The sequence below is a fragment of the Diuraphis noxia genome, unplaced genomic scaffold (genome assembly GCF_037042655.1).
Source record: "Diuraphis noxia isolate RWA-SAM2 unplaced genomic scaffold, SU_Dnox_SAM2 contig0002, whole genome shotgun sequence".
In the NCBI taxonomy this organism is placed as follows: Eukaryota; Metazoa; Arthropoda; class Insecta; order Hemiptera; family Aphididae; genus Diuraphis; species Diuraphis noxia.
Window position 1 is genome coordinate 72,808,721 of NW_028301712.1, and position 12,120 is coordinate 72,820,840.

A 12,120-nucleotide genomic window follows, 5' to 3' on the forward strand; every position below is an offset into this window, starting at 1 on the left:
TTAATATTTTATGATAAGTAAATAATCTAAGAAATATACTCATATGAGAAAATTTAAAAAAAATTTATTACGTTCCAAATTAATTTAATCAAAAAAAGATATTGTATTTTAGAAAAATTCTAAAACATAAACGACTTGACTTACATAAATCTTTTTATCATCAAAATTATTTTTATATCAGATTCTCAAGTAGGCTATTTTGAATTTATCCAAAAATTGTTTGATGAAATCTAAATTTTTTCATTTTCAGTACTAAAAAATAAACATAAAAAAAATAATTATACATGTAGTGCTATGGTCTTTTAATGAAAGAAAAAAAATATAAATATAAATTTGGACAAAAGTTATTCTAAAAGTCTGTTCTATCTGTTGTACCTTGTATGCTTATAATAGAAAATGTAAATAATAATATGGATTATATGTAGGTATAGTATAATGCTTATATATTTATAATATTTATTTATTAAAATTCAGATATAAATAATTAAACTACCATAAATGTATTAACTTAATAGTTAATTCATTATCTTATAATAATTATAATAAAAGCATATGCTTTCTTTTTTACTCGGCAAAGCGTAAAATATGTCGTCAGAAATGACAACTCTGCTATGAAGATCGCTTTCCAAGCTACTACGTGTATCATAGACATATATATAAAGATCCTTTTTAAAATAGTCAAACTAAGGTAAAACCGCAGAACCGCGGAATTCAGCTGGTAAAATCAGTGGTTAAGCGTAACATGAGGATTAAACAATGATTGTAAAACGGGCCTCAGATATTAAAATACATGTTTTATTTGTCTATGGTGTGTATCATTTGATTTCTACACCATATGTTTATCACATATTCTAATCACAGTTCATAGACAACAAAAAACCACAATCCACAGACTAATATAAAATAAGTACTAACCGTGGTTAAGACGTAAAATATGATCAACGAACATCCCAAGGGGGGAGGGGGGCGATCCACTTATTATCACCCTTATAACCGCCATTACCTAATCAACATCATCATCATCGGCTTTTATACGTTTAATTATATATCAACACAAACCAACTAGATAATGAATATGCTATAGTATAGCAGCTATACCAACACTTAAGTTGAACAATTATAACAGATATCGATTTATTAAAAAAATACGTATTTACTATTTATTTTTTTGTCTACTCAAGAAATTTTTCTAGTAGAAAAAATTCTTTAATCATCAAGTAATACGGAGGTTTCTTGTAGAAAATTAAATATAGTTGAAAATAAAGAAATTCTAGTTGGTGCTTTTCAGTGGCGTACTTAGAGGGGGTGCAGGAGGTGCATTGCACCAGGGCCCTTTAGCTGTGTTTTATAAATAGAGCCCTTGAGCCCCTAATCGGCCTAATCAACAAGTAGCAACTGAAACTTTATAAGGGGCCCGAAAAATTAGGTGCACCTCTATGCTTAAATACATAGATACGCCACTGGTACTTTTTGAAGTTCAAAATGAATTAATGAATCATATATTTTATATTAATTGGAAAAATGAAAAAAATACCAATATTCTTTAAAATGTTAAAATTGTTGTTAAAATAGATATTTGCTAACTTTTTCGGTGCGTTTTTCATCGTATATATACGATGGTTTATATTGCTTATATGAAGACATATTAGTGAATTAAAATTTAACACATCATCTATTACAGTGCCTAATTCGATTACTAATACTGTATAGCAGAGAAGTTACTCAAATTCCTGCTTTTTTTGCTTTATCTTAAAATGAGATAAAATAAAAATTTGTAAAAGTATAATAGTTACTGTGATTCAATAACGTTAATACTATACTATATTGTCATTGTCAAGAACAATAAAGTATCGGTGGAGGCACAAATACCATGTACCTTTATACTAATATATTAAGTATGTATAATATAGTGTATAGTGAATACAATACAATGAACAGTGCATTTACATATTTTACAGTCTATATTATATACTCGCACGACGTATTTTATTCGCTAACGCGGAAGTCAATATTTGAAAAGCCGTCCGAAAATAATCTTTCCAACGGATTTTTTCACGTTGAAATCGCACACAAAACGTTGCGAAATAATAGCACGTAACGATGGTATACGTGTGTTGTAAAATATTATTAATATCGTGAAACTTATCGAGTTCTTACACTCGATCACGTATATATATACCTACTCGTTGCGAAATGGCTTCGCGTGGCGTGGCGTAGGTGTATACAATCGTATGAGAGTTTTTTTTTCCAAACTATATTATATTAATATGATATAATTTATAACGCGGCGGCCGGGTGCAGCGGGTGTTGGGCAATATACAGCAACTCGCCCACAACATACTATTATATCATTATGTATTCGTAGTTTTTCACTCCGGGCGGCGATCTTATACGCACACAGTACACACACACGTACGCACACACTCAAAGGTATATATAAGAGTAATACGAATACGTTTTAGATTAACGTTCAAATGCGATTTACGCGCGTAATGTCTTATACTGCTATAATATATAATGATAATAATAACGTTTGCAGCGGCACTGAAAGCGATGAATTTTTAATTAAAACTACCGAATTGAATTATACGCGTATACCTATATATATATACTTACAATTTACAGTTTATATACATAATAGCATATAATATTCGTACAAGCGCGTAAACGGCCCAGACGGGTTTGTTTTTACGTCAAACAAGTGATGTTAGGGTGTAGATGTATGTATGTGTGTGGTGGGGAGGGGGTGGGGGGAATGCGTCCGTGTATAGTTTTATGCGGCATTCGAAGGGCACGCATAATATAGTATATATATATATATATGTGTGTGTGAGTGTGTAACAGAGAAAGCACCAACTGCACCTCCGACCTACCCGAGTCTCTTGACTTCCGGCGGAACGACAGAACGCGAGTCGGCCCGTCCTGCGATTTATCGCGAATGCTGCCACCCCCGCAACCACCGTGCGTCTAATATATATAGGTATAATTCGAATATGCACTCACACATAAACACTCGAAACGTGCAATATTATATATATATATATGTGTGTGTGTGTGTGACTGTACGCCGGGCACTGCATTAGGCTAATGGCGACGGGGGCAGAAAAGGGTTTTAAAACCCACCCGCCGCCTTTGCAGTGGTGTACAGGAAAACCACTGGAGGTGGCGACGACGACCTATAGCTAGCCAAAGTCGCGTGGGACGCCACTGCTATATAATATTTCTTCGCGCAAAAAGGGTCGTCGCGATCTCCGTACAGACGTATGGTGGATGGGTGGCGGGGGGGGGGTTGGAAGGCTATATACGTGTTTAGAGTGCATGTGTGTATATTATGTGTAAAATTTGTGTGTTGATATATATATAATATGTATATATGTATGTACTGCTGCTGGTGATGGTCCTATTGTTGTGTCGTCGCCCAAAGTTCTTATCTGTTTCGGAGGCTGCGTCGCAGGAGCGGCGGGGTCGGGGGCGGAGATCGGGGCACCACAGCCACCGAAAGGGTTAACGCCGTTTAATGCGAATACAGGAATTAGCGTGCCATTACTGCGTGTCCGACCAAATACATCCGCCGACGCGCCGCGAGACTATTTGCCCCGCGAACGGAGGGGCGCCGATGTGTAAGTCGTCGTCCTCGTCTTCGTCTGGCTGATAACTTTGGTTGCGTGAGAGGGAAGGGAAACTTTAATTGAAATATATTATTGTGCGTGAATGTGTTGAGAAGCGACGACGATATTAGCGCAGTGTAGTTAATGTGTATACGAGTGCGTATACACTGGGTGAGTAGTGGTCCAAACGACGAGTGTAAGCACTGTAAGCTGATATATATATGTATGTGTGTATGTGTGTGCATAGTGTGCATACACGATGATATTATTGTTTGGTATAGAATGGTCGTCGTCGCCTGCAGTGGCATAATATTGTTAAGGGAAACATGGGCCACGATGGGCAAAAAATGTATGCTTAAATTGTAAATTATTATTAGCAGCTTTGTCGAATGTTGATACCTATCTCGAATTTTTTGTAAACTCGATTGAAATCCCATTGAAATATAAATATTAAATACCATATAATGAAACTCGATATTTTGAAATGTTTCCTATTTCTTCTTTAGTTTTGGCACAACTAGAGCAGTTAACTCTAATTTATTATAAAATATAGCTGTACCACGAAATTAATATATTTTTTTCAATCAGCTTGAAAAAGTATCAACATTTTAGCAAATTATTTTTTCAATTATTTCAAATTATTAAGTTCAATTTTCATTTCGGATATCGACGATTCGTTTCCGTCAACTAATGTTTTCGAATAATATGAACCGTCAAATACAATAACATTGTAATTTATAATACTCGCGCATTAATATATATATATAGACTTCAGGACGTGTTATCAGCTGATATCAGGTTCGGTTCTAGTATCGACCCACCCCTAATTATAATCTCTTATTATTATTTATTTTCATATTGTTATATGTTTATGTGCTCATCGGCACTATAGCGATAATCGTTAAATAATTATTATTTCTCACGACATTATCGCAGTAGTACTCCCCGAGAGTTATGGTATGCGTTATATATACGTTGGTGCATATACCGCAATATATTTTAATATGATAAACATTCGGGAGCCTACACGCCCTACACAAGTCCAACTCCAACAGCTGCACGCTTCAGCGGAGTTTAATAATGTTGTTATATTATATTATTATTGTTGTAGATACTAGATACATATATATATGGCGCGCGATCTAACTTGTTATTATTATTATTATGTTACTTTAGTTGTGCAATAAAGCTAAAGTTAACGTGCGTTTAATTATATTTAACACATCGCATGCGCGCGCGCGCGCGCGCGCTCACACACACACACACACACACACACACACACACACACACACACACACACACACACACACACACACACACACACACACACACACACACTTTATAGGTACCTATACGGGTCGACAACTCAAGTCTGTAGATATAATATATTAATACATATTTGTATTATACTTGCTGTATTCATACTTTATATTTCAAATATCTTTTAAATGTATACTAAATAGTAGGTATCACCTATGCCTATACCACCTATCTTTTTATACTCACATCACATGCTCACGAATCGCGTACGAAAATATCAAACGGACTCATGCGTTTTTACAGCATTATATTATATGCTTAGCTATAATACTATCACATTAAACAGCTTGCATTTAAAAAAAAGCTTATAATATTTGGAGGGCCATGTCATATTTGGTTACATAACATTATAACAATAAGTTTAACCGATAATTGGGAGAACGATTATTGAGTACATATGTGTATTGTTACACATTTTTATTCGTAAATACTTACAATTTTGCAATACCTACGTTATATTTTTTTTAAATATGATTTTCAAGTAAAAGTTTTCTAACTTTTGTCTCTACTGTTGTACTATTTAGAGTCTAATAGCGTTATCCAGGAGATACCTCGAGTAGAGGCTGGCTCTTAATAGTTAATTTTCTCCCAAAAACTTTTTTTGCCACTTAAATTCAAAATATGTTGATTATTAGTCGTTGCTAAGGCATAAAACTTAGAATTTGCATATGTTTTGCACAATCACAAAAATAATTTTTTCTCAAAATAAACATTTCTCACAGTTCATCAACTTATTTTTTAATTGTTTTTGATAGTACAACCGCACATAACTGTATACAATATCACAGAAAAAATATTTTTAATTCGTATGCACCGTAATTTGAGCGCATAATCATGATATTGAGATGCGTAGTAACTTTAAGAATGACATTTCGTGGCTTTATTTTTTTTTTAAACTACTTTCCTTTATAATAATAGTGTTGTTGAAAATGAGAAGTAATAAAAGTAGTATGTTTTGGGGCATTCTGGAGCTCCTCCCCCTTAAATTTTACATGTAAAAGCATAGGCTCCTCTGTATAGGCAATTCGTAGTACATGCTCCTCCCAAGCTCCTCCGAAACCGACAATAATTAAGCAATATAGGCAACCCGCAACATACATAAATTCATCACACGCCGCCAGATCCTACACGTGACCAACACATATTTTTCCCCTTCCCACATTACTTCCCCTTTTATTTCCCCTTATGAAATTTTTTTTAAATATAATATTCTGGTATACTATTATATTGATCCTTTGTGGTATTTTACGTATGAAAATATACACGATACCATATAGGAGACATTAGTCCACAATGACATCACCGCCACCACCGCCGCCACCACCATTGTTCGTTCATGCCACACACACACACAAATTCGCACATAGTTACAAGTACACACATTCCATTCTATCCATACCACCCTTTCTCACGCCTTTACCTCATTAACCGTCTACACACCTATAGAGACATATCTGAGTATTGTCGATGATTACAAGACAAAAAGTAGTGCATTAAGTAAAACGAAGCCAGTCCGTGTATTACCGTCTATGTGTATTGTTGTGTTTTGTCGTCTGAGTTCTAAAGTGTTTTTAAGTGTATTCAAATATTTTACAAATATTATAAAAATTTAATTATTTATTTTTCTTAAGCAAGCGCCGTAGTTCATTTTTCCACCACTAGTTTGATATTAGCTCATGCGTCAATAATTCGCTTAGATAAAACTATTTCACACTGTTATTTAAAGTACAAGATATTTGTCTATAATTCATTACATATCTATTCGTTGAAGAGTCAAGTCGTGTATAGTATTCTTCATTCCTAATCATACCTAATCATGTTCTCGTGTAGTGTATGTGATAAAACATTTACATTGATTAAAAATCTACACAGACATACCAAGTTGCATGATGTACCTAATAAAATTTCGTGCAGTATATGCTCAGAAATATTCACACGGAGAGATAACCTCATCAGACATAGGAAAGAAAAACATCGTAAGTATTTAACAATTTAATATATTTGTAAACAAGACGACTAAGTGTATCTTAGTAAAACTTAGTTTCATTACACTATCTAAATATAATATTATTTTAAATTATTTAACTATTAATATCATTTCTAGGCTCAAGCATTGTAATTCAACAAGAACCAACCATAACCAAGCGAGAAATTCAAGATTTCTTTAAACCAGCTGAACATATTTACGATTATAATGGTAAATATATCATTCATATGTTTATTCACCTCCTATGATATAACAATAATATAAATATATATATATATAATAAAATAATATTATGAACATCTCTCATATATACATATTTACCTACTAGTACTATTATTTCATAGTGTACAATAGTACGTATATATCTAAAATAATCTGATAATATTTCAAATAAACATATTTAAAGTTATAATTAGTTATTACTATTATTACGAACGCCAGCATGTGTAGGTATTACTGCTATAACCGAGAGCTCTATATCATTTTTGTTTTTGCTTTTACATATATAATTTATTTTTTATTTTTTATTTTTTATTTGAATTAAGCCTCGGCAACTATGGCCATTGGCAACAATGGGTTTAACTCTAAAATATTTACATGGTATAAGTTACATATTATATACTATTTATAAGGTTGGACTTAGTAATAAAGGTTATTATTTGTCGTATATTGTCTGGGTGAAGGGCATCTGACAGGATGTTTGAGATGCCTGCATAATATATTTATATTACATATAGCTTCACAACTATCTCCTTTTATTAATATATATTTTTAAAAATCGTATTTTCTATAATATGTTAAACATATCACTAAAATTTTTTAAATTCCTAATGTTTCTTTATAAAATTTTACTGAAAAAAAAAAATTTATTTATAACCATTTTATCTTTACACACATATTTTCTATAATGTTTATCAATACAATAGTAAATTATTTATTTTATTTCAGTTCCTTCGGCTTCAAATCGCAATGATCTTAAGCGTGTACATGAGGAAAATTCGAACGAAGCAGTAAATGCTAAAAAAACACGCATGACTATCGTTAAAACCCCCGGTTTTGTTAAGACTGGTTCATCGCTCTCTAATAAAATCATTTGGTATTATAAGAAAAATACAGATAATTTGAACAACTTCAGCGCATTTTTAGTATCATCGAAAAAAGACTTAATTCAATTACTTAAATCATCGTCGACAAAACATCCAATTAAATTCAACCTGAAACTGGAAGCAACGTACAGCCGGCCAAACGTAGAGAATTCAGCTGAGAACCGTGCGTTTAAAACTTCAGCTAAAGAAATGTTTATGAATACGGATATTGAGTCAATAGTAGAACAAGCGTTCGCAAAATTATTGACCGAAGAAGATGTTTATACATCTAAAGGAAGTGGATTTACTTTGGAAGCCATAGACGGCTTGTTATTAGGTGTATATAAATATACACCTATGGGTGGCTCATCGTTCATTCCGTTACCAAATTACATTAAGAATAAAAAAGCTGTTATCAATCCACAAAACTCAGACCAACAGTGCTTCAAGTGGGCAATCTTATCAAGATACGTTTCGGGTAAGGCCAAAAATCAAGTGGCTGAAAATTATACATCGCTCGAGGACAAATATAATTTCGATGGTTTAACATTCCCGACACCCATCACAGAAATAAAAAAATTTGAGAAAAATAACATGAACACGTCTGTCAATGTATTTGGATTAAAAAAAGAAAAGAATAAAAAACATATTATTTTCCCACTTAAAGTTGCGGATGAAGAAAAAAAAGATCATTTCGATCTACTATTAATTACCAACGGTGATAAAAGCCACTACACATATATATCAAATTTCTCACGACTAATACGCTCACAGAAAACTGCTCATCATGATAGTATCATTTTTTGCAAACGGTGCTTCACATCATTTGACACTCGACCCCGGAAAAATACGCTATGCGGACAAGCAGCACTTGATCAGCATAAATTGATATGCGGATCGCATAAACCTATCCTACCTCAGATGCCTGAGCCCGGTTCAATGTTGGAGTTTAGTGCATGGAACAAAACACAACGCCACCCCATAGTTATATATGCTGACTTCGAGGCGCTTCTAGTTAAATGTAACGAGAAAAAAGGAAAAAATACAACTGTAATTCAAAATCACGAGCCTATGAGTTATGGTTTTTTCATAAAGGCAGATGATCACATACCGAAAGAACTGCTTGAAGAATTTGAAATACCAACATCGCCAGTTATATACCGCGGAAGTAATCAAAATAAAGAGGTAGCAAAACATTTTGTACAAAGTATTGTGGAAATAGCAGAAAAAATATACAAACTGCTCAAAACCAACACACCAATTATAATGACACCGGAACAGCGATGCATACATGAATTATGTAAAGCATGTAATTTATGTAAAAAGGAATTTTCCAAAGAAAACCATAAAGTAGCTGATCATTGCCATCTATCGGGAAAATTTAGACAAAGTTTATGTAATTCATGTAATCTCAAGCTTCAACAACCAAATTTTGTACCGGTTTTCTTTCACAATTTAACCAACTATGATGCACACTTTTTGGTAACTGAGCTTGGATATGATACAAACACAATTTCTGTAATACCAAACAGCGAGGAGAAATTTATTTCGTTTTCGAAATATATCAACAACTCCTTCACAATCCGCTTTATAGATACATTTAGATTTATGTCCTCCAGTTTATCAAATTTAGCCAACAATTTAATAACACCAGACTTGGAGAAGTTCAGAGAGACGAGAAAACATTTTCCAATCGAAGACATGCCACTCGTTACTCGTAAAGGTGTTTACCCTTATGAGTATACGGATGGCTGGAGCAAACTGAAGGAAACACATCTGCCGAAGAAAACAGATTTTTACAGTACATTAACAGAAGAACACATTAAGGATGAGGAATATAAATTTGCAAAGACTGTTTGGAACCATTTCAACTGTCATACGCTTGGAGAGTATTCAGATCTGTATCTTAAAATCGACATCATGCTGTTAGCTGATGTGTTCGAGAACTTCCGAGACCTTTGTTTGACAACTTATAGCCTGGACCCGGCGTTCTACTATACTTGTCCAGGCTTTTCTTTTGATGCGATGTTGAAACATACTTCAATGAAGCTCGAACTACTTCATGACTATGATATGTTGCTGATGATCGAAAAAGGTAATGATATAATATTTTATAATATAATGTTATTATTTAATAATATATGATTTATTTTAGGTATACGTGGTGGTCTCACGCAAGCAAGTATGAGATACGCCAAAGCGAACCACAAAAAGACTCCAGATTATGACCAGGCAAATCCAAAATCATGGTTGATATACCAAGACTGTAAGTTTTTTGTAATTTTAATTTATTCAGTTAAATATATTTTTCTTAATTTAAGGCAATAACTTATATGGATGGGCCATGTCACAATACATGCCATACGGTGGGTTCAAATGGGTTGAACCAACACTCGACAAACTGAACAATTTGACTGATACTTCACCCATAGGAAGGATATACGAGGTGGATATATCCTATCCGCGAGAATTACATGATAAACACAACGACTTGCCTTTTCTACCACAGAACGGTATACCTACTGGTTCAAAAGTGAAAAAACTAATGGCAACATTAGAGTCCAAGAAAAATTATATTGTTCACTACCGTAATCTACAGCAAGCTATTAAAAACGGCCTTAAAGTAGATAAAGTAAGCGTTATTTTACAACAATTCTGCGATGAAGATATTTTTAACATTATAATATTTAAAGGTACATAGAGTCATTGAGTTTAATCAGTCGGAATGGTTGGCTGATTACATCAACCTGAACACTGAGTTACGCAAGAAGGCCACAAATGATTTCGAGAAAGATTTTTTTAAATTAATGAACAATGCAGTATTTGGTATGTTATTATAAATGATCATTTTTCATTTTTCATAACATTTTCTTATGATTTTCCAGGCAAGACGATGGAAAATGTACGCCAACGTATAAAAATTAAGTTAGTATCCAGTGAAAAGTGTTTGCAGAAACTTATAAATAAGTCAACGTTTAAGCACTGTACAACTTATAACGAGAATCTAGCAGCTGTATCGCTAGAGAATAAGGAAATTAAATTTGATAAGCCAATATATATAGGTAACTATTACACACACACACACACACACACACACACACACACCACAAATATTATATTTTAATGTTATTAATTCCAAATTAATTGATTATTTGTTTATTATAGGTTTTGCGGTACTTGAAATAAGTAAAACTCTTATGTATGAGTATCATTACGATGTCATGCAAAAACATTATGGTAAAAAAATAGAACTCATGTATACAGATACAGGTAAATATTTTAAAACCAACTTTATTTTCTTATACTGACTAACATTAAGTTTTTAGATTCACTGGTGTACCATATTATTACGGACGACTTTTACCAGGACTTGGCAAATAACGTCAATTTGCTAGAACGGATGGACACAGCAAATCTCCCGAAAGACCATCCGTGTTACATTGCCGAGAGGAAAAAGATCCCAGGTTTGTTTTCCGACGAGACGGATGGACTCGTTATGACAGAGTTTTGTGCGTTACGGGCAAAATCATACGCATATATTCTACAAGGCAAGGAGAAGATCAAAGCCAAGGGAATCCGTGGGCACGTGGTCAAGAATTACATGACATTCGATGACCATAAGAAGTGCCTGTTTGATGACAGTGATTTAGACGTTTACCATCAAAATGTCTCCATACGTTCATTCAAACACCAGCTCAAGACCATTAAATCCAACAAATTAACTTATAATAACTATGATGATAAGAGGATTATACTCGAAGACAATATACATACCTACGCTCATGGGCATTATAAATTTGTTTGTTAATTGTATTCATAAAAAATATGTATATATGCAGTTTATTTTATAGTAATAAAAGTCTTATATCTTATTTCAAATCTTGTTATTATTTATATTTCCTTTATAGATTCATTTGTTTACATTTGAATCAACTTACATTGCAAAGATACATAATAGGGTAGAAATTTGAGAGTATGTCACAATGATATTTAATATACATATCATTAAATGTATACGTGTTTGATAAAATAATTAATAATAAAAATGAAACATGCCGAGTTTTTTTTTTCTTAGTACTAGTCGTTAATATAATTACTAATAATCACATACATATTTTAT

At 33.1% G+C, this 12,120-nt stretch overlaps 1 protein-coding gene across 2 annotated transcripts; it reads left to right on the forward strand.

Annotated features, from left to right (window-relative positions):
* Window positions 1-6,374: 6,374 nt before the first annotated feature.
* LOC149058892 (uncharacterized) lies at window positions 6,375-11,879 on the forward strand. Of its 2 annotated transcripts, none has more exons than XM_089220543.1 (9): window positions 6,375-6,904; window positions 7,033-7,125; window positions 7,864-10,095; window positions 10,156-10,266; window positions 10,322-10,632; window positions 10,694-10,826; window positions 10,886-11,062; window positions 11,166-11,270; window positions 11,327-11,879. In XM_089220543.1, exons 1-9 carry the CDS (start codon window positions 6,745-6,747, stop codon window positions 11,806-11,808), a joined length of 3,804 nt encoding a protein of 1,267 aa, XP_089076669.1. In that variant the 5' UTR covers window positions 6,375-6,744; the 3' UTR covers window positions 11,809-11,879. The 2 variants fall into 2 exon arrangements, with proteins under 2 accessions (XP_089076669.1, XP_089076670.1); XM_089220544.1 differs by having other exon boundaries at window positions 6,379-6,904; window positions 11,320-11,530.
* The last annotated feature ends 241 nt before the right edge of the window (window positions 11,880-12,120 follow it).

Bases quoted from the DNA above. Each gene is read 5' to 3' on its own strand.
- LOC149058892 (XM_089220543.1), top strand. From the start codon at position 6,745: ATGTTCTCGTGTAGTGTATGTGATAAAACATTTACATTGATTAAAAAT. The intron at 10,096-10,155 runs GTAATGATATAA...GATTTATTTTAG, and splicing joins GTTGCTGATGATCGAAAAAG to GTATACGTGGTGGTCTCACG. The intron at 10,267-10,321 runs GTAAGTTTTTTG...TCTTAATTTAAG, and splicing joins ATGGTTGATATACCAAGACT to GCAATAACTTATATGGATGG.